We start from the raw sequence: 23,148 nt of genomic DNA, 5'->3' as shown, positions 1-23,148 counted from the left end.
TTATTGTAAACAACACTTTAAAAATTAGCTTTTTAGCAATATCAGCTTTTTAAAAAATTGTGTTATTGGTGGTGATGCTGTGGATGTCAAATGTATGCAAAAGTAGGAACATAAGTTTTTACTGAACGTGGGCAAAAAGCACATTACTTCTAAACTCAAGTATTAATTTATATAGTAAGTGAACTTCAATATATGTATAAATTACCAAATAGCATAAGTGGACATTTGACTGTTTTATCGACATTGCTAAAAAATGTTCAAGTTTATGCAGTGATCAAAAAAAAGAAAACTTAAAAAATTTTTGTATTTGGAAAAACAGAGGATCCTATTTTCTCAGGGCACTCAGCATTGGGCATAACCCACACTGGAGGGACCCCCAGATTCCCAGGCTGGGCCCTGGCGAGGCTCTCCACCTCTGCCTACGCTGGGCACAGACACCGGTTAGCCCCATCCAGCTGGGAGACCTTGCCTCAGTCATTGCCTCCTGGTTTTCTTCCTCCTTCTCTGCACAGGTCAGAAGGGCTTGGGTGTCGGGGTTCTCTCCCGCTTCAGAGGCAAATCCCAAGACCTGCCTCATCTTGCTCTTCATCACGCAGGAAAGGAAAATGATCTGAGAAGTGGATGTTAAGGTTCAAGGAAGCAGAGAACTTCAGTTGCCTGACGCTGCCTTCACCCCGAGGGCTCCACCCTGGAGTGACGCCCTCACTCCCCAGAATCATCCTGCCAGGGGATGCCCCAGAGCAGACACAAGACAATCTAAGGACAGAGCCAGGTCCAACTCTCTCTGTCCCCCTGGGGCCCACCACCCAGCCAGGTGCTCTAACAAGCACTTGGTGAATACTTGTTAAACCAAAGGATTGTGAAAACCATCTTCCTTGGCTTAGGAGGGACGGTACATGTAGTGGGTGGAACAGCGTCTCTCCAGATTCATATCCACCCATAACCTCAGAATGTGACTTTATTTGGAAACAGGGTCTTTGCTGATATCAAGAATTAGTTAAGATGAGGTTAGCAGTGGACTAGGGTGGATAAGGTAAGTCCCACAACAGGAACTTCAGAGGAAGAGAAGATAGGCAGAGATACACAAAAGGAAAAGGGCCACGTGACGATAGAGGCAGAAATGGGAGTTATGCTGCCCGGAACCAAGGCACCCCAGGAGCCCACCTGAAGCCGGAAAAGGCAGGGCAAGACTCTCTCTTGGAACCTTTGGAGAGAGTGTGGCCCTGTCTGGACTTGGGGCTTCTGGTCTCCAAAGCTGAGAGAATAAATTCCTTTGGCTTAAACCATCGAGTTTGTGGCAATGTGTTATGGCAACCTTGGGAGACTCAAACAGTAAGTGAGAAAATCTTTTTCGGAACTATTTATGCTAAATCCACAAGGTTTTTTCACACACTCCCTCCCCAGCAGAGGCTTATCCACTGTCAGCATCTCCACCCGCCACTGTCTGAGCTTAGCCTGCCCTTGAGGCCCTCACACCAAGGTCACTGGGGTGTCAGCACATCGGGCAACAACCCCTTGGGGACAAGAAAGGGGGACAGCTTTTCTCCCTGCTTCCCCACCCCAGGCTCCAGCACCAAATAGGACAGGAAGCGCAGGATCAGCTGTGCAGGCCAAGTCAGCTCGCAAAGCCCTTCCCGGCCCACGAGAAAGACAAGGCAAAGGTGAGAAAACAGATTCATGGAGGGTGGGGCCGACGCAGCGGGGAGCAGCATGGAGACAGGAGCTGGCTCTTCTCTGAGCCCAGGGCCAAGAAGTTCACACTCCCTCTGCCGTTTCATAGAGCTCCAGTCAAGAGATCCTTCTGCTTATTAAAAAAAAAAAAAAAAAGGAACAAAACACAGAATTTCACGCTGCAATTGTGTCTGCCTGCCCTAGGCTTCAAACCACCACCCTGGCCACTGAGAAAGAATTCTGTCTACCAAGTGGGTAGGAGGGCGTGGTGGGGCAGAGGGGAGACGAGACACAGGCAGTCCAGCCCCGGGACCTGGGGTGGATACAGACAGGTCCAGCGCTGCACGGCCGAGCGACGTCAGGAACCAGGGCGTGGCCCGCAGCAGGTACTCAGGCCGCTGGTCGTGGGCCACGATGGCCGAGGCGTAGAGGAGACCAGCCAGGGCTGACAGGAGCCGGGTCCACAGGTGGATGGAGGGAAATGTCCTACCCCGGCACTGGGCAGAGAGAGGAAGGGGCTGCGCTGGAGGGAGGACTGCCGCCTCGCCCAGCTCCCTTCGGTTGATTCTAAGACCCAGACCCCTTGATGTGAGAGGTTGGAGGGCAAGCCCTCTGGCCAAGGCCAGCCCCCAGAGGAGTTGTTTGCATTGGGCTTCAAGCTGCTTCCAGGAATTCCCTGGCAGTCTGGTGGACTGCACGCTTTCACGGCAGGGGACACAGGTTCGATCCCTGGTCAGGGACCTAGGATCCCACAAGCCATGAGCCAAGGCCAAAAAAAAAAAAAAAAAAGTTGCCCCCTTTGTCTGGTGAACTCCTATTCATTCCTCAGAACCTGGCTTAAAATCAACTCTGGGAAACCATCTCTTATGCCTCCACTCTAAGGGGAGCAAGTAATTCCTTCTTCTGTGTCCCTCACACCTGACATACCCCTCTACTAGAGTGCCTTTCACGCTGGTCATGACTTAGCTCTTTACACATCTGTCTTCTCAGTAGACAGAGGGCTCCTCAGAGCAGGGCTGAGGGCCTCACCAGTGCCCTGGAACCCAGCACTGGGCAGGAGCCCGTGAATTTCAGTGGAGAGAACATAAGGGAGATAGAATTATGGAGAGCCAAGCCCTGACCCTTCTCTTCTTGGGACCACCAACTCCGAACTAGCCCAGATGGGAAAGTCAGGGAAATTAGAGATAACATTCTGGTAATTTTTGAAGCCAAGGGGATATTTTTGGAGAATGAGTCATGCATATTGGTTTTTTTAAAAGGAAACATATGCAATATCTATATGTAAGTACCATTTACAGGTATAAAGTCACTTTCTATACACATTAAGTATATAAACACATATGTATTTCCAAGTCATACAGTTACATAGGCATTTAAATTAACACAGAATACATATACATGTATATGTGTGTATATATATACACACGTGTTTACATATATATACACATGTGTGTTTACATACATACATAATATATATGTATATATACACGTGTGTTTACATATATATATACATAAACTTAGCCTGCTCATTAGATGACTGTATTTGGAGACATGCAGGCCTTGCCTAAGGAATGGACACAATTCAAGAGAAAAAGCATGTTTTGGTCGATTTTCCCCATTTTAATTTTAATCCTCAAAAGGACTGAATTCCCAGTGGTTGGAACTCTGCACTTTCACTGCCAAGGGCCTGGGTTCAATCCCTGATCAGAGAATTAGGATCTCACAAGCCATGCAGAGCAGCCAAGGAAAAGGAAACAAAAAAAAGATTCCTCAGGAGTGTTAGGTCTCCCTCTGCGTCTCTTCCAACTTTGTTCCCAGGCTTCCCTGTTTCAACTCTGGGAAACCATCCCTTACCACCTCCACCCTAAGGGGAGCAAGTAATTCCTTCCTCCCACCGCCACTACCTACTGGTGGTGGCTTAGTGTAAAAAATCCACTGCCAGCACAGGAGATGCAGATGTGGGTTTAATCCCTGGGTTGGGAAAATACCCTGGAGATGGAAATGGCAACTCATTCCAGTATTCTTGCCTGGGAAATCTCATGGACAGAGGAGCCTGGAGGGCTACAGTCTATGGGGTTGCAGAGTCAGACAGGACTTAACAACTAAACCACCACCACAACACCCCTAAACAGACAGCACCTAGCTGGGGAGGGTGACTCCCGAACCGCTAGCCCCAGAGGCTGTAGGTAGAGTGACACCCCTTCCCTTGGCTCTTCTTACCTCACACAACGCAGGCAGCATCACTATACCAAGAAACCCTTGGGGTCCTCCAGCCCACCCACCCCATTTTACAGGAGACATTGATGGCCAGAGGGGCAGTGACGTGCAGAGAGGGGCTCAGCGGGGGAGCCCTCTGCTCTCACTCTGGTGCCAACTCATGCCCAGTACCATCTGACTCAACACTCAAGCTCTTGTCAGTGTTGGTACTAGGGCTCTGGAGGGCTAGAGGGCTGTTTGCCTGTGGCGCTGGGCACACAGCAGGTGCCTCAAGCATCGCTGCTTGAAGACTGGAACTGGCTTGGTGACTCAAGATGTGGCGGGAGCTTCTCCAGCACACTCGGGCCTGCCTAACAGTTCAGGACTGATGGTTGAGGGGACAACCCGTCTGGTGGTTGCCTGGCAAATCTGTGCTGGGGGTCGGAAGTGGGCCATGCCTCAGCTGCTCCTGCAGCAGCAGTGATTCCCCATGTTGTCAGCACAGGGCTCTACTGATCAGAGCACGTTCACACTCCTTGTCCCATTCAAGGACTTGCCCCTGGAAAAATGGCATCTTCTCCCACCAAAGCTACCCAGCCAGACTGCTCAGTGCCCCCACCAAGGGTAAGTTAGAAGCAGCTTCTGGGGGATCCAGGGTCTGAGGCCATGCTGGCTCAGCTTCCATTGCACCCCAGTCTTGCTGGCTTTCTTCCTAATGAGGGAACCCTAGCTCTGGGCTTTTGTTCACTGGACCAGACACACTCAGGGCTGGCAGTCTCTCCTAGATTACCCAGCTCAGTTCCAATGTAATCTCCCTCTATCTTCCTGCCAAGGTGGGGGTCATCCGGCTTGAATGCCTCTAGTGATGAGGAGCTCACTACCTACTAAAGCAGGAATAAATAACAATACCGATTGCTCTCAACATGCCAGCCACTGGGCAAAGTGTCTAACCCATGGAGTCTTTTTTTTTTCACTGAATGGGATGTGGCCCTCCCAGTAACCTCCTGGTTATTGGTTCTGGTCTTGGTTCTTATCACTAAGACTGCAGAGAACAAGGCTACTCTTTCTGCCCCAAGACAGCTCTCCATTTGCTGTATCCATGAACTCCCTATTTTCTAGGCCAGATATAGTCTCTCAGTAAGAAATGTCTCCTGGCACTACCCTGGGCAGACCCCAAATGTCTGGCACACAGCGAGAAGTAAAACAGAAAGGGTGACTGCTCTCACGGTGCCAACTCTCTGCTGGGGAACCAGGCAGCCACTTGGCAAATAACTAAAGGAGCTAATTTCAGGCTGTGATAAGTGTGATCAAGAAAATGAAGCAGAGGGAGGAACCCAGGGGTGGGGCTGGCCTGGGGTATTTTAGGGGGGCTGGTGTTATGGGTTGGATTGAGTTTCCCTAAAAAGACACTGGAGTCCAACTCCCAGAGCTAGTAAATGTAGCCTTATTTAGAAGTAGGGTCTATGTAGATGACCAAGCTAAGCTGAGGTTGTTAGGATGAGCCCTGATCCAAGATGACTATTCCTTATGAAAAGGGGAAAGTCAGGTACAGGAACGTACGGAGGAAAGGCCACGGGAAGACTACATGCATTGGTGGGTGTGCACGCACGCGTGCGCGCACGCACACACACACTCGGAGAACACCACACAAATCCTGGAGTTGTGCTGCCACCAGTCAGGGAACTAGCAGAAGCTCAGAGAACAGCCTGAAACAGACCCCTCTCTAGGGCCTTCAGAGGGAGCGTGGCCCTGACACTTTGGGGTCGGGCCTCTGGCCACTGAGACTTAAAGACAATACATTTCTGTTGTTCCAAGTCTGTGACACTTTGTTACTGCAGGCGAAAGAAACTTTTACAATACAGGTGGCCAGGGCCCTGCAGCAATTCCTTCAAAGGCTGTCGTGTGACACAGCTTCCCAGCCCCACACCACCCTGAAGACCCATCCCAGGGGGGCTGAACTGAGCACAGTGCTCCCCACACTCACCTCCGTTGATCTGGAGATCGCACCGTTGCTGAGGAGGCCCAGTGCCCTGGGAGGTTTCAGGCTGCAGCTCTCAGAGTGCTCAACTAAGACCCCGCCATCCCCAAATCCTGTTCTCCTGGAACTGCTATTAAATCACAGCTCTGGGGCTTCCCTGGTGGTCCAGTGGCTAAGACTCTGCACTCCCAGTGCAGTGGGCCCCAGTTCGATCCCTGGTCAGGGAACTAGATCCCACATGCTGCAACTAACGGCTTGCGTGCCACAACTAAAGATCCCATGAGCCGCAACAAAGATCAAACATCCTGAGTGCTGCAGTTAAGACCCGGCCCAGCTGAATAAATAAATTAATGTAAAGAAAACACAGTACTCTTGGGCAAGTGACTGTTTTAAGACTAAATGATGGGCTGGCACATTTCTGGGGTCATGTAATATGTGGTTCTCTTGCAGGTGCCCTCTTGCCTTGGTGGCCTTTCCTGCACTCTCCTCTGCCCCTGTTGCCTCCCCTCGCCTCTGCTTCCTCAGGCCCCACCCTGTCTTCCTGCCAATCTGGGCACCCCCAGCACCCAGCAGTGTCAACAGTTTCCACCCTCATTCATTTGCACAACGTAGAGGTGTCTCTCTCTCTTTTCTAAATCCCCAAACATTTGATTCTCTCTCTTAGAGCATTCAAACACCTTGTTTTCCATTTCTCTGTCTTCTTGAGACTGAGCTCGCCAAGGGCAAGCAGGGCATCTCAAGTCATGTCTGTTTACCCCAGGGGAGTGGCCAACATAGGGCTTCCTTTACCCCAGACACCGGGAAAATATCTGCCAACAAGACACTCTCGAATATAAAGAGCCCAGGAGCTGAACAATCCTATCTTCTAAAACCTCAAACCTTTTCATTCCTTAATAGGATGCTTGTTCATCCAAACCCAGGGGCTCCTTCCTGAGAACCTGTTTGTCATTTGCTACAAGAAATAGAGTGGACACAGAGCCCTCCCGCTGTGAGCCTCAGGATCCCTGGAGCCTGGGGCCAGCTGCCCTCTGCCCCGCACACACATATACACAAACACCCCCCCCCCCATACATACACACACGGCTGTGCACACGGGGACACCATCTCTCCACCCCAGTGACCTGGAGCTGGGAGGATGGTCCCAAATGCCCTAAGACCTTCAGGGGTGACCCCACAGTCCCAGCCCCAGGCTCACAATTCTGGAGAGTGGGGGGATCCGGGAAACCCAGGAGCCCAAGGCCGCGATGCCACCCAGCAGGAAGCCGAGGATTTCTGTATTGTCCTGTGGGAACAGTGATACACTCAGCACCCAGGGGAGACTCCCAGGCACACTGGGCCCACCCTTTTCTGCTTTTAGGTGGTTATTCCCAGCAAGGCCTAGGCCTGGCCCCCACCCCCAGGACACTGATTGGGACTGTGTGGAGGGGAGGGACCCGTATTCCCCGACATCATACCCCTCTCCCTCAGCCCGAGCAGGCCTGGCCTCACCTGCACCAGGATGCCCAGCAGCCTCCTCTGCAGCCCTCGGTCATGGCCTGAAGCCCATGGGATGGTGGCCCACAGAGCCCAGCCTGGGCCCAGGCTCAGTGGCAGGACCAGGGCAAACACGCTGGCCTGGAGCCGCTGCCTCCTCTTCCTCTCCCGGGAGCCCCGTCCTGCAACAGACACCAAGATCCTGCTCAGCTGCCGGGATCTGGAACCCAACAGACAGCTGCGTGGGAAGAACTGGTGTTGACCCCGGCCACAAGGCCAGGACGTGCTCCCACGTTGTCCCACAGGCCAGACCTTGCCCACTCATGAAGGGCCTGTGGTGGTGCCCTCTCATTCCCCCCACCCCCCATGCCTGGTGCTCTTCCCCTTCCTCAGCCTTTCACGTCGTTTTATGTTTCAAGGCAGGTCAGCGTTATCCTTTATCACATACATCTGCGTGCACACGGTGCTGTTCATCCTAGACTGGAGCCCCCTAAGCGCAGGCACTGTGCCTAGGCAGCTCTAGAGTCTGCACAGAGCCTGGCACTGAGCAGAGCCCGGCACTGAGCAGAGCCTGCACAAGCTTGGTGAATGCCCCATGAGTGGGCAGAGTGGTGCCAAGGCATCAAAACTGTGAGCAGGAGAAGCATCGTCTTTGAAAGACCCCTTGAAACAGAAGGCAGATCCTCCGCTGAACAACTCCAAAAAGAGCATTCCTCCTCTGGGCAGCATTGAGCCCAAGGGTATCTTACATTACGCCCTGGTGCAAGCACTTCCTTTTAAGATGATGGTCCGAGCGTGTTGCTGCCCCTTGTCGGGAACGTCTGGTCCCACACACTCCCAGCCTACTCATCCCATCTCAGCCACCTCCAGTCCCTGCTCTGCCTGAGGCTGTGCAGGTCCTTTCCTGGACTCCATTTCCAGCAGCGGTGGGGCTTCACCTGGAGCCCCTGGACTTGCACACTGAGTATCACTGTCTGTCCCCTAAGCCCTGCCCCCTCCTTCTTCCTGACCTCTTCCCAGGCTGCTCTTTCATCTGGAAAGCCCTTTCCTGCGGCCCCAGTTCCAACGTCACCTTCTCCCGACACCTGCAGACCCTCCCCTCCTCTGCTGCCCACTGTGCGCACACCCCTCACTAGCAGCGCTGACTACCTTTTAGGGCCCGGACCTCTTGCTCTGGCTGAGGCCGGGGAGCTCGCTCATTCATCTGTACCTGGCAGGGGCCCAGCTCAGGCACAACAGGGAGAGGTGCTGCTGAATGAAATGAGTGGATGATGAAGTCAGGAAGAGGTGGCAGCACACTCACCCGAATTAGACTTGAATTTGGAGCCACAGACTGGGAAAAGAATGGACACAAAGTTCACCAGGTCGACAGCTGCTAGGTAGGCACCAGTGAAGACCTGCGAGCAAAGGAAAGGTCTTGGTGTTCAAACCTCTTTCCACAGCTGTAGTACCTCTCGTTCTGGATCTCCTCCACTACATATGTTCCACTGAAATAGGGTTTCCAGGGATACCTCCCACGCCACAGAGGTTGGTCATCACCTCCATTTGAGGAAATGGGGTTTTGCTCAAGTGACCAAAGCCATTATGAAAACGTGCATCATAGAGATGGGACAAGATCCCAGCCCGCCACACTTTCCATTGTACGGCGTAGTCTTGTGCAACTCTGGCCCAGCCACTGACCTTCCCAGCACCTCTGTTTCCTCATCTGTGAAGCAAAGATAATAACAGCACTTCTCTCAGTGTGAAGCCGATGATATGAGCCGACACATGGAAAGTTGCTTAGGCTGGTGATCGGAGGAAAGTAAGATGTGCCTGCCGAAACTGGCACTCGCTACTGCCACTATAGTGGACACTTGAACAGCTCACTTCCTTGCAGCAGAAATTCTGAGTGTCACTTTACAGCAGGTCCTCTGTATCCTCTGTTCTGCATCCATAGATTCAACCACCCATGGATCGTGGGGTGCCATAGTGTGTATTATTTGAAAAAAATCCACTTATAAGTGATTGCACACAGTTCAAACCCATGTTGTTCGAGGGCCCACTGTATTTAGTGCTTAACAGCATGTGTTCTAGGGTTTGAATCCTGACACTGCTACTTACAAGAGCATGCCTGTAGCAGGGTTATGTAACCTCTCTACACCTCTCCACACCTCTTTTACACCTCATGTGTAAAACAGGGATGATGAGAGCACCCATAATTTAAGGATTAAGTGAATTAATATATGAAAAGCCCTTACTATTTAATAAATATCAGCTATTATTGGACTTGAGCTGAACTTCATTATCTTTTATCAGCTAGTGAGAATTGCCTCCAAAATGAAAGGTGATTTGTTTCTGATAGAATGCTGCACACAGCAGGGTCTAGAACTCTTCAAATCTGTGTCCAACTGCCAGGCTGCCCTCCTTCACCTCTCCCTGGGTGGCAAAAGGCCAGGACCAGCCCCCTAAAGTGGGGCCCACAGGTCCTTCTTCCTTGGGATATGTGTTTTGAGATAGGCCCCTTTCTACACAGATTTGTTTAAGGTCCCAGACTTTGGAAAAACTTGAAATGTTTCTCATTTGCTCCAAAGCCCACATCACCACCTGGGAAAGGATTCAGATACCCCGACATGAGTGGGGGCAGTGCCTGGGCTCTAGAAAACAGTAACAGCACCCATCTTTTTTTTTTTTTAAATTGGACATCTACTATGTGCCAGCTCCTGTTTTAAGTGTTGGAGAGATGGCACTGAATTAAAGTTGTTGCCCTTATGAAGCTGACATGCTAGTAAGGGTTAACATGTAATAAAGAATAGACATAATGAATAAAGTAAAGCAGATGGTACATTGAGGGGGAAATGAGCAGGATGAGGGGTCTGGAGCAGCTGTGGGAGACGCAGGGCACAATTTTAAACAGATGGTCAGGAGGTCTTATTGAGAGGAGATTTTTGAGCAAAGACTTGAAGGAGGTGAGCAGTGACTCACGTGGTTATTGGAGGACCAGAAAGGCCAGCAGGGGCACAGACCCTAGGGCAAAGCTGCTTTGCATGGGGAAGGAACAAAACAGAAGCCACTGTCACCTGTGGTCCCAACCCACCTGAATGGTGAGTTGTTTGGCCAGAATCGCCCCAATAGTATCACACAGACTGATCAGGAGGCAGCACGCAGCCCATAATGCTGACTGGTCCCGTCCAGATTTCCTCCCACATCTCAGATACAGAAGCCTGTGGGGACAGACAGGAGTGTGGACAGAATACAAAGATGTAAGGTTGGGCTCCCAGAGCAGGTGTCTGAAAAAGGCAGCTGTGACTTGGTTTCCTTACGAATCATTTTCTTCCCCATATATTCAGCAGGTGTTTTTGACCTTAGTTTACAGATGCAAAAAGTAAAGGATGGAAAGGACTCTGAGCCTCTGACCACCAAGCCCAAAGCAAGAGCCAGGCTTCACAAAAGGAGGAGTTTCTTTCCCCCTATCAATCTGGCTGCCTCAAATTCACAACCCACCTCTCGGTGCTGACAAACGAGCTGTCAGCTTTTCTTTTTTAGAAAGGAAACAGGAGAGTTATAAAAGTAATCCAATCATTGCAGTTTTACTGTAGAGCAGAGTTAATTGCCTAAATTAAAAAGGCAACTTGTTTCTTTGCAATTAACATGAAATCCTTCTAATCCATCTGTGCAGTGAGATGGCTCGGTTTCTGCCAGCTGCATCTGAGTTGCTTTCATTTTGGGTGCATGTTCTTTACACACCGGGGAAGACTCCTAAAAGATGCCGTGGCACTTTGAGTTGCCACTGCTGGCTTCTCTCCCTTACTGCTCACTTTCTACCCCCACATTCACCCAGGAATAAGTGCAGGAAGGCAGGACAAGCTGGAACGGGCAGACGTCTCTTTGTCAGCATCATCAGTAGGATCTTGGAAATACTTTGTCTGAGATGTTTCCCTGCCAACATTTCTACTGGGAAACTGATGCACAATTGCAGCTCTGGTTTCATTTCCTTTAACCACAGGGTAGGACTTACTCCACATCATTAGGACCATTTGGCCAGTTCTGAGCATCAGCCCTTGGGACAAACTGATGCGGACAGAAGACGACTGGGCTCCCAAACATTCCTGACTGGCCAGACAAAGCCCAAAGCTCCCAATGGGAATGTAAACTGTTAATTTTGAATCCTGAAACTGAAGGTCCGAGAGTGAAGACTCTACACTAGAGACTCCCCGAGATGGACCCAAGTTACAAATAATTTATTTCAACCCTCCCATTTGAGAGAGGAGAACACTGAGGTCTATGGTGAAAGGTGAGTTAATGCAGGCCTTCCACTTTACCTGTGGAGGCCCTGCCTGTGCCCTGGTGCTCTTCAGCCACGTCTCCAGCTCTCAGGGGTCAGGGACCCCGGGTTGGCCCTGATCCAGCCCCTACACAGCTGAGGCAAGGTGAAAAGGCAGAGGCTCTGCTCTCAGCCCAGCCAGTGGGCATTCTCACGGACGCTCGTAACCTCTCCAAGTTTAGTTCATGGAGGGTAAGCTGTCTGATGACACCCATCTCAGAGGGTGGTGGTGATGAGCATGTGAGACCATGCAGGTAAACTGCCCCCTTAGTTCCCATCCTCTGATCTGGGTAGTCACCTCCCAAGCCTGCCCCTTCCAGTAGGTCCTGGGGTTTCAGTTCTCCCCATTCACTCAGGCAAGTCAGTTAACTTGTCAGAACCTCAGGCTTCCTCATCTAAACAGAGTCAGTGACAGTCCCTGACTCACGGGGTGGTGGCAGGGATTGGTGAGTTAACGATGGCAGGACTAGGCCCTCAGCAAATGTTCCAAGTGTTTTCTTATTCATGGCCTGCAGACTCTCTCCAACAACATCAGGCCTGAGGTAAACAGGATTGAGTGCTGAGGGTGAGCAGGTGCCAGCCTCCGGGGTGGTTCTTCTCTCCCTCCCCCTCCACCTAGGAAATACATGGGGGCACCATCCTCCAGAGCTTGGGACAGGGTGCCAGAAGACCTAGAGACCATCTTTAGCCAGACATCACCCTTAGAACCCAGGTTACGGTGATCACTCGGCCAGATCACTTCCGGTGTTGGACAGACCAGGGCCGAGTTTGTAGCCAGAGTTATATAATTACCTCTCCCCTTCTCAGCTAGGAGGGCCTTGGGTAAACTGAGGCCAGAACATGGAGAGACAGGCTCATGTTCTCTGCCAAGGGTGGATGGCAGTGCAGGAGCAATAATAATGCTGTTTAATGAGCACTTAGGAAGAGCTCTACCAGCACTAACTCATTGGATCCTCCCAGCCGGTCCTATGCGCTAACATCCCCATTTATGTGAGGAAAAGTGAGCCCCAGGGACTTTACACCTCGCCCAGCTCACAGGGCCAGTCAGTGGGGAAAGGCTGACAAGACACCCAGGACTGGCGGCTTCCAGTCCACGGTCCCGCCCACCATACCACCCAGCCTTCTGTGGGCTCCCAGCCCAGCCTCCTCGTTCGTGGAATCCGGAAAGAAGGCTCTGATTTCAGTCTACAGCAAAATGCGCCTCTCGACCCTGGAATTGTCCTGCTTCTTGGATCCTCCCTTTCTGCCCTCACCCTTCTAGGTGCCCAAGAGCGAGTCAGCAGGGCCAGCGCCCCGTTCCCCCCGCGGCGGCCCCGGCCCCCATTACAGCGCGTGGACGGCGATCCAGCAGGAAGAGGCGCAGATCCACAGGGCGAAGGAGATGCAGACACGGTGGCGGGCGAAGCAGCGGTCCAGGTAGTCCCAGTCCCAGAGCGCGGGCGCCGGTGCGCGGCTGGGAGCCTCCCCCATGGCAGGCTCCATTCCGCCCAGTCCGGTGCCCGCGCCTTCGCGTGGCCAGGGACCCGCGTGCAGCCTCCCTTGCTGCCCGCGGCCCCGGCGCTGCCGCCCCGCACGCCCCCTTCTGTGCGGTTCCGCCGCAGCGGGCCAGCCCGAGCACACAGTCGGCCGGCCGGAGATGGGCGCGCCCAGCTCCGCTCCCGGGGGCGGGCGGCGGCGGTCAGGACTCCAGGGAAAAGTTTCCGGAACCGTGCGGCTTCCCCACCCCTCCCGCTATTGTCGGGGGTCTGCGGGCGGGAGGCCGCCCCCCAGCGTCCGGAGCCGGGAGCAGCCTCGGCACAAAGGCTGCGCTCCCTGCCCCCCAGGCGGCGCGGCTCCGCGGGCCCCTTCGCTGTCACCCATCCCCCAAACCGGAGGCCAGAGCGGAATACAGTGACCTGCCAGCCCAGTGGGAGGCACCTTCATTACCCCACATTTCCTGAGCCAAACAATGCACACTTCGCTCCCGGCGAGCCGCCTGGGCTCTGGTGATCCCGAGAGGTGTGAGATCGTTAAAATGGCACGATACAAAGGGTGCGGTGGGAGGCCAGGAAAGAGAAATCGCCCGCGCTCTCCGGCATCCTCTCTCACCCTCTTTTCTGAGGCTGCACCTTGCGTCCCCACCATTTGCCCAAGCGGGGCTCTAGAAGTGAAGTCCTCCTAGGCGGCGACCCCCGCAGCCTGGGAGCCCCGTGATTTTTGCAGTCTGCCCCCTCCCATTCAGACACGGCCACTCAAGTACATAGGACTATTTTTCTTGAAAATAAACTATTATAATTTAAATTTTTCCTTGTTGATTTTTAATCACTTGAAGAAGTTGTATCATTTCTTTTTTTATTTTTAAAGATAGCTCTATGGAGATCCCATTCATATACCATAGAAGATTCACCCTTTTAAAGTGTACAAGTCAGCGGTTTTTAACATTTCCGCCGAGTTGCTGCAGCCACCATCATTGTCGAATTTTAGAACATTTTCATTACCTGGCAAAAAACCTAGCACCCACTAGCATGTAGTTATTCTCCATCCCCCTCAAGCACTCCCAGCCCTAGGCAGCTTCTGTCTCTATGGATTTGTCTATGCTGGACATTCCTTATAAATGGGATCATCCAATAGGTAACCTTTTTGTGACCGACTTCTTTCACTTGGCATAATGTTTTTAAGGTTCATCCATATACCGTGGCATGTATCAGGGTGTCATTTCTTTGTTATCTATCTATTTGACTGCTCCGGTGGTTGCGGAACTCAGGAACTTCCATCTTCATTGAGGCATGCAGGGATTTAGTTCTCTGACAGGGATTGAAGTGGGGTCCCCTACATTGGGAGTTTGGAGTCGTAGGACCTGGACCACCAGAGAAGTCCCCATTTCTTTTCAGGACTAAAAAATAATCCACTGTATGGATGTACCACATTTTATTTATCTTTTCATCATTTGATGGACAGTTGGGTTGCTTCCACATTGGGACATTATGAATGATGCTATTATGAACATTTGTGTACAAGTTTTTGTGTGGATATAGGTCTTCAGTCTCTTGGGCATATACCTGGGTGTGAGGAACTACTGGACTTTTAACCAAAGTGGCTGTGCCATTTCACAGGTTCATTCATCTTTAAAAGCTACGAGCACTCACAGGAGAGACGACCACTGTCAGTCTTTGTGCTAAGGGCTCGGGACACACTGCTGAGAAAAACAGACATAGTTTCCACCTACCTTTACAGTTCAGTAGAAGAAAAAGATATTAAACAGGCAATTGAGCAAATAGAGATTGAATTAAAGTGTATTATTAAACAAAACGGGCCAAAATTCAAATAGTAAAATGATTAAGATGAAGTGATATAAAATTAATGCCAACTAAGACAGTTGGTTCAGTGGTAAAAAAATTCACCTGTGAATGAAGGAGATGCAGGTTTGATCCCTGGGTCAGGAATATTGCCTGGAGGAGGAAATGATAACCCACTCCAGTATTCTTGCCTGGAGAATCCCATGGACAGAGGAACATGGCAGGCTACTGTCCGTGAGGTTGCAAAGTTGAATACAACTGAGCACGCATACATGCAAGACAAGATTAGATGGGTAAATTAAAAGGGAAAATATATGTAACCCAAGTTTCTCATAGTCTATAAACAATAAATCAGAGAAGGCGATGGCACCCCACTCCAGTACTCTTGCCTGGAAAATCCCATGGACAGAGGAGCCTGGTAGGCTGCAGTCCATGGGGTCGCGAAGAGTCAGAGATGACTGAGCGACTTCACTTTCACTTTTCACTTTCATGCATTGGAGAAGGAAATGGCCACCCCCTCCAGTGTTCTTGCCTGGAGAATCCCAGGGACAGGGGAGCCTGGTGGGCTGCCGTCTATGGGGTCGCACAGAGTCGGCCATGACTGAAGCGACTTAGCAGCAGCAGCAGCATAAACAATATATACTCTTAGTCTAATTTCTGCCTTCTGGTTCTTTTTTTTTTTCCTTTTGTTTTTGTCTTCTGGGTTTTTGTGGGTTCTTCTGGTGTTTTCCTCTGTGCTTACAACTGGTTGTCTCTGCCTTGATATAATTACCCATGGGTGCTGACTGGTGGCCATCTAGATCCTGGATTCCTCTGGTGCCTACAGCTCCCAGAGGCAGGTCTATTCCAAAATCATCTATCTATCCCACTAGCTGTCTTGCTAAAGTGAGGACTGTCCACAGTTTGGTGTCACCCTTTCACAAGGCCCAAGATCACCTTATACTATCAGTTTTGTTTAGACCTGAAATTGCCACTGTTTAACTTGATTCAGTCTTTATTTTTGTTTCCTTCTCCCTCAGCCTCAGCATAAATCCTGGGGAGATGGACCTAATTTAGTTGTTTCAGGGAATTCCCTGGTGGTCCAGCGGTCAGCACTTAAGGGTTTAAGTCCTACAGTTGCCCTGCCTGAGCAGTTGAGGCTGTGTGGCCCACAGATTGTCAGTATCAGAATCGCTCTGGTTGCCCTTCAAAAAGCAGACCTACTAAATCTAACTCCCTGGGCGCGTGTCCTTGGAATCCACATGATTAGTGTCCTGGATCTGCTGAAACAAATCACAAATTTCGTGGTTTAAAGCAACAAAAATGCATTCCCTCACAGTCCTGGAGGCCCAAAGTCTGCAATCAGTGTCACAGGACTAAAATCAAGGTGTTTCCTGGGCTGCCTGCTCTATCCCCTGGTGGTATCTGGTATCTGGTGCCTGCCCTAATCCCTGGCACTTTAAGGGAGAAGCTCCTTCTTGTCCCCTCTCTTCCAGCATCTGGTGGCTGTGAATAGTCCCTGCCTTGCAGCTGCATCACTCTGATCAGTCTCTGCCTCCTGTCTCCAGGTCTATATTGCCTTTTCCTCTTCTATGTTTAATCTCCCTCTGTCTCTCTTTTATAAAGACATTGTGTTTGCGGCCTCCTCAAATAATCCACAATAATCTCCCTGTCTTAAGATCCTTAACTAAACCACACCTGCAAAGACCCTTTCTTCCTACAAGGTAACATTTATAGGCTCCAAGGATCAGGACTTGATATCTTTGGGGGCCATTATCCAGCCAACTAACTGCAGTTTTATGCAAGCTTCCTTGGAGAGGCTTATGAGAAACAGGGTTATGAGATGGCCCTCGCTTGGGGTGGAGAAAATGTGGGGAGCTGTTTCCAGTCACTGGATATCTGGGGACATTGGACAATGGATTAGGAAAGTGTGGGTTTATGATAATCTTCTACTGGAATTCACATGCTGCCTCCTTGCAGCTATGACTGGGTAAAGCGCTGATCCTTTCTGCACGGGAGTATTCTTACCTGTAAACTGATAACAAGAGTACCTACCATAGAGTCACTATGATTATTAGAAATCCTGCAGATAAAGCATCTGGCACATGCCAGTTGTGGCAATTGTTACTGTCTTTCCCAGGAAGAGCCTCAGATCTACTTAAAAACAAATGTGGAAGGACTTAACTGGTGGTCCAGTGGCTGGAGCTCTATGCTCTGGTCTGGGGACTAGGTCCCACATGCTGCAATTAAAGATTCATTGCACCACAAATAAGACCCAATGCAGCTAAATACATACATACATACATATCAGTTCAGTTCAGTTCAGTTGCTCAGTCATGTCCGACTCTTTGCGACCCCATGAATCGCAGCACGCCAGGCCTCCCTGTCCATCACCATCTCCCGGAGTTCACTCAGACTCATGTCCATCGAGTCTGTGATGCCATCCAGCCATCTCATCCTCGGTCGTCCCCTTCTCCTCCTGCCCCCAATCCCTCCAAGCATCAGAGTCTTTTCCAATGAGTCAACTCTTCGCATGAGGTGGCCAAAGTACTGGAGCTTCAGCTTTAGCATCATTCCTTCCAAAGAAATCCCAGGGTTGATCTCCTTCAGAATGGACTGGTTGGATCTCCTTGCAGTCCAAGGGACTCTCAAGAGTCTTCTCCAACACCACAGTTCAAAAGCATCAATTCTTCGGCACTCAGCCTTTTTCACAGTCCAACTCTCACATCCATACATGACCACAGGAAAAACCATAGCCTTGACTAGACGGACTTTAGTCAGCAAAGTAATGTCTCTGCTTTTGAATATACTATCTAGGTTGGTCATAACTTTTCTTCCAAGGAGTAAGCGTCTTTTAATTTCATGGCTGCAGTCACCATCTGCAGTGATTTTGGAGCCCCCCAAAATAAAGTCTGACACTGTTTCTACTGTTTCCCCATCTATTTCCCATGAAGTGATGGGGCCAGATGCCATGATCTTTGTTTTCTGAATGTTGAGCTTTAAGCCAACTTTTTCACTCTCCTCTTTCACTTTCATCAAGAGGTTTTTTAGTTCCTCTTCACTTTCTGCCATAAGGGTGCTGTCATCTGCATATCTGAGGTTATTGATATTTCTCCCAGCAATCTTGATTCCAGCTTGTGTTTCTTCCAGTCCAGCATTTCTCATGATGTACTCTGCATATAAGTTAAATAAGCAGGGTGAAAATATACAGCCTTGATGTACTCCTTTTCCTATTTGTAACCAGTCTGTTGTTCCATGTCCAGTTCTAACTGTTGCTTCCTGACCTGCATTCAGATTTCTCAAGAAGCAGGTCAGGTGGTCTGGTATCCCCATCTCTTGAAGAATTTTCCACAGTTTCTTGTGATCCACACAGTCAAAGGCGTTGGCATAGTCAATAAAGCAGAAATATATGTTTTTCTGGAACTCTCTTGCTTTTTCCATGATCCAGCGGATGTTGGCAATTTGATCTCTGCTTCCTCTGCCTTTTCTGAAACCAGCTTGAACATCAGGGAGTTCACGGTTCACATATTGCTGAAGCCTGGCTTGGAAAATTTTGAGCATTACTTTACTAGCATGTGAGATGAGTGCAATTGTGCGGTAGTTTGAGCATTCTTTTGCATTGCCTTTCTTTGGGATTGGAATGAAAACTGACCTTTCCAGTCCTGGCCACTGCTGAATTTTCCAAATTTGCTGGTATATTGACTGCAGCACTTTCACAGCATCATCTTTCAGGATTTGAAACAGCTCAACTGGAATTCCATCACCTCCACTAGCTTTGTTCATAGTGATGCTTTCTAAGGCCCACTTGACTTCACATTCCAAGATATCTGGCTCTAGATTAGTGATCACATCATCATGATTATCTGGGTCGTGAAGATCTTTTTTGTATAGGTCTTCCGTGTATTCTTGCCACCTCTTCTTAATATCATCTGCTTCTGTTAGGTCCATACCATTTCTATCCTTAATCGAGCCTATCTTTGCATGAAATGTTCCCTTGGTATCTCTACTTTTCTTGAAGAGATCTCTAGTCTTTCCCATTCTGTTCTTTTCCTCTATTTCTTTGCATTGATCGCTGAAGAAGGCTTTCTTATCTCTTCTTGCTATTCTTTGGAACTCTGCATTCAGATGCTTATATCTTTCCTTTTCTCCTTTGCTTTTCACCTCTCTTCTTTTCACAGCTATTTGTAAGCCCTCTCCAGACAGCCATTTTGCTTTTTTGCATTTCTTTTCCATGGGGATGGTCTTGATCCCTGTCTCCTGTACAATGTCACGAACCTCATTCCATAGTTCATCAGGCACTCTATCTATCAGATCTAGGCCCTTAAATCTATTTCTCACTTCCACTGTATAATCATAAGGGATTTGATTTAGGTCACACCTGAATGGTCTGGCAGTTTTCCCTACTTTCTTCAATTTGAGTCTGAATTTGGTAAAAAGGAGTTCATGATCTGAGCCACAGTCAGCTCCTGGTCTTGTTTTTGTTGGCTGTATAGAGCTTCTCCATCTTTGGCTGCAAAGAATATAATCAATCTCATTTTGGTGTTGACCATCTGGTGATGTCCATGTGTAGAGTCTTCTCTTGTGTTGTTGGAAGAGGGTGTTTGCTATGACCAGTGCATTTTCTTGGCAAAACTCTGTTAGTCTTTGCCCTGCTTCATTCCACATTCCAAGGCCAAATTTGCCTGTTACTCCAGGTGTTTCTTGACTTTCTACTTTTGCACTAGGACCACAGCCTTGTCTAACTCAAAGAAACCAAGCCATGACAGCGGGGCCACCCAAGACGGGTGGGTCATGGTGGAGTTCTGACAGAATGTGGTCCACTGGAGAAGGGAATGGCAAGTCACTTCAGTATTCTTGCCTTGAGAACCCCATGAACAGTATGAAAATGATAGGATACCAAAAGAGGAACTCCCCAGGTCAGTAGGTGCCCAATATGCTACTGGAGATCAGTGGAGAAATAACTCCAGAAGGAATGAAAGGATGGAGCCAAAGCAAAAACAATACCCAGCTGTGGATGTGACTGGTGATAGAAGCAAGGTCCGATGCTGTAAAGAGCAATATTGCATAGGAATCTGGAATGTCAGGTCCATGAATCAAGGCAAATTGGAAGTGGTCAAACAAGAGATGGCAAGGCTGAACGTCGACATTCTAGGAATCAGCGAACTAAAATGGACTGGAATGGGTGAATTTAACTCAGATGACCATTATATCTACTACTGCTGGCAGGAATCCCTCAGAAGAAATGGAGTAGCCATCATGGTCAACAGAAGAGTCCGAAATGCAGTACTTGGATGCAACTTCAAAAACGACAGAATGATCTGTTTGTCTCCAAGGCAAACCATTCAATATCGCAGTAATCCAAGTCTATGCCCCAGCCAGTAACACTGAAGAAGCTGAACGGTTTTATGAAGACCTACAAGACCTTTTACATACACATATACATATTATGTATAAATGTGGTTCAATGAAAATGTGAAAAGGAACATCAACTAATGGAGACACAGCTTAGTTCTTTGTTCTCTTTCCTACCACGTGCCAGGAGCATCCGTCTTCTGCTCCTGGGTCTCTGGAGTGAATTATCCACAGCTCAGAACTCCCACACTTCAGTCTCACATAGCAACTGCCTTTGTGACATGTCTTGCATAGCTTAATTGAGCACATCTACAATGAAACGGGATGATTTTCCTTTCCAAAGCTGCTCCACCTGGGTGGTCTTCCCTTACAGGTGATCGGGCATCTTGGTCCTGAGGGGTCCATTGCCTGCGCTACTCCTCTGTTAGGGACTTTCAAGCATGCTAAGTGTTGTCTTTCTACCAGGCTGTGAGCGCCTTGCCATGGTTTTGTTCCTATCTGTCTCCGCAACTCAGTGCTTGGCACATGGTAAGGAAAATACATATGGAATGAAAATATTGACTTTTAAACAGGCCAGAGAGATATGTACTTAAGAACATACTGGAAATGCTCTAACAATACCTAGTACTGTGTGAGTATGCTAGGGAAGGCTTTCAAGAAATACATTAGCTGAGCTTTGGAGATCAGGTGCTCGTGCTGGCAGAGGGGGCTGGCCTGTGGGCACAGGCAGCAGCAGAGGTGCTGCAGCAGGTAGAGCCAGGTGAGAGGGGTGGTCGGTCCAGTCCCAGGGGAGCCAGGACTCTGTCCTGTAGGGGACACTTAGGATGATGAATTCTAACCAACTCCCTCCCTCCCTCCCAAATTTTTCCAGTACCTTCCTTAGGGCTCTCCACTTGATCCATCCTCAGGAAGTGACTCAGTTCCTTCACCAGGCTCCTCCCAGGCCCAGGAGTGAATGTCTTCTGGCCATGGTCCAGAGTTTGACAAAAAGGAAAACTTAACAAGGGAACCATAACACACGTCCTCCTCGCACGGCTCGGCTCGTAAGCACATCCTGTTGGCAGAGGCACTGTAGCCACTGGCATTGTCCTAAAGAAGGAAGGGCTGCAGCAGGCTGACTAGCCCTGCCGGAGCGGGCAGCCAACTGGACCAATCCCAGCTGCCTGTGAAGAAGGGCGGGGTTGGGGTGAGAGGGTGGGAGGTGGCTGTGGGCAGCTGAGCAGCTCAACAGCTTTCCTCTTCTGAGGACACACTGTCTCCTGTCAATGTTCTTATAAAATGCATTATAAAGAGAAAGGGCTCGTGGCTACTCCTCTGCCATCTATGGGGTCGCAGAGAGTCAGACATGACTGAAGCGACTTAGCAGCAGCAGCAAAAAAAGTTCATCAATTTAATTCACCTGCTATGTAGAGAGAAATTAATTCTAAGATAATACATTTTTAAAAAATGTATGTTTACCTACTTGGCTACCCCAGGTCTTAGTTGCATCACACAAGATCTTTGATCTTTGTGGCAGCATGCAGGGTCTTTAGTTGAGGCATGTGGGATCTAGTTCCCTGATCCAGCATTGGGAGTGTGGAGTCTCAGGAAGTCCCTAAAGTATGCATTTTGAAATACTGGCCGTTCCAAATCTTAAGCAGTCCCATTGTGGACAAACTGGAGTTGAGATTGAAGTGATAGGATTGTTAGGGTCCTGAGTTCTATTTAGAACTTTGCCATCAACACACTGCACATCTTGAAAAGAAAAAGAAATCATTTTGTTGTTGTCTTGGCATGCCATGCATCACGTGAGATGTTGCCGCACAAAGGACTGAACTCGCGGCCCCTGCAGTGGAATCGGAGACTTAACCACAGGACCAGGTAAGTCGTTTCTAAATTGCTCAAGATGGTGGTTGTTACCTTTTAGTAAAGAGCCTTTTGAAAGCACTATCTTTCCTTTCTGTATGGCCTCTCACCCTCAACTAGTATACAGTACATTGAACACAACAGACAATAAATGGCTGTAAATGGTGGAAACTTAAATTTTCCTCACTTCTCCACAAAGACTGAAGAGGGGAAAGGGCTAATAAAACAAGGGAGCACTTGGATTTCTGGCCTGCTACCAATTTTTCCTGTTTATCCACGAAGAAAACATTGCTATTGGTTTCTTGACAAAACTTTACTTCCTTCTAATTTCCTCAAAGTAAACAGACGACACATATATAGCACATTCTGCTTTAAAAGGATGGTATGTCCCCTGTAATAAAATATGGGAAAAAACTTCAAAACAATAGTGATAATGACTGCCCTTCAAAAATCTCCAAATACTAACCTCTACAAGGGTGGGCATACTATTTACAAATTTCAAGTTTGCTTAACAAGACATATTCTAGGCAGAAGCAAAAGTGAAAACAGAAATTCTCTTTCAGGATGTCCTAGTTTGGATTCCTCAGACTCTAAGCAAAGGTTCAGTTAGTTTATTTGGGAGGCAACTCCATGAAGCAGAAGTGAGGAAGCAGCGAAACCGAGACAGGGTAGGGAGAAGAGCAAGGAAAGGTGAGTTAACAAGACAGTTTAACCGTGGGCAAATAGGGCTCAGTTCCACTAAGGATCTTGTGAGAAACTAGAATGTTCGTGCTGGGTGACAGGAAGCTGGGGTACTTACCAGCCGGCCCCCACTTCTTACCGGCTGGGGGCTACTCTGCGGGGGCTCAGCCTCCTGCCCTTCCAAGCTGCCCTTTGTGTAGGCTGAGCAAGCTCCTGGGGGTGCAGGGAAAGTCCTCAGGTGGGAAAGCAGGGAACTCAGGGCTTGTGGCAAGCGGTCGGCCTGTACAGGAACTGGGCTGCAGGCAGGCGGATGCCATTTCACACTGAGGGATGTGGAGTGTGTATGTGTGTGGGGGGGCATCTGCAGAGACATCCATCTCTTACAAGTTATACTTGCT

The 23,148-nt window shown here is 49.3% G+C and overlaps 1 protein-coding gene across 8 annotated transcripts in view; it reads right to left on the bottom strand.

Annotated features, from left to right (window-relative positions):
- Nucleotides 1-13,488, bottom strand: part of TMEM44 (transmembrane protein 44) — a 47,992-nt gene extending 34,504 nt beyond the window's left edge. Inside the window, exons 1-7 of one of the 8 annotated variants that reach the window (XR_011249868.1) lie at nt 12,946-13,439; nt 10,392-10,518; nt 8,622-8,715; nt 7,334-7,500; nt 7,041-7,127; nt 1,998-2,168; nt 470-610 (exon numbers count right to left, since the gene is read on the bottom strand). Coding sequence is in view for 6 of the 8 variants with exons in the window: in XM_069557317.1 (XP_069413418.1) it covers nt 470-610; nt 1,998-2,168; nt 7,041-7,127; nt 7,334-7,500; nt 8,622-8,715; nt 10,392-10,518; nt 12,946-13,100 (942 nt within the window). In the remaining 2 variants the exon portion in view is untranslated. Of the gene's footprint in view, nt 1-469; nt 611-1,997; nt 2,169-7,040; nt 7,128-7,333; nt 7,501-8,621; nt 8,716-10,391; nt 10,519-12,945 lie in introns of all 8 variants that reach the window. The other 7 variants (XM_069557317.1, XM_069557293.1, XM_069557286.1 and 4 more) reach the window with 7 other exon arrangements.
- Between the last annotated feature and the right edge of the window lie 9,660 nt (nt 13,489-23,148).

The sequence above is a fragment of the Ovis canadensis genome, chromosome 1 (assembly GCF_042477335.2).
Source record: "Ovis canadensis isolate MfBH-ARS-UI-01 breed Bighorn chromosome 1, ARS-UI_OviCan_v2, whole genome shotgun sequence".
Classification (NCBI taxonomy): Eukaryota; Metazoa; Chordata; class Mammalia; order Artiodactyla; family Bovidae; genus Ovis; species Ovis canadensis.
The sequence above is the reverse complement of the archived record's forward strand: the minus strand, read 5'-3'. Positions and strand labels throughout refer to the sequence as shown.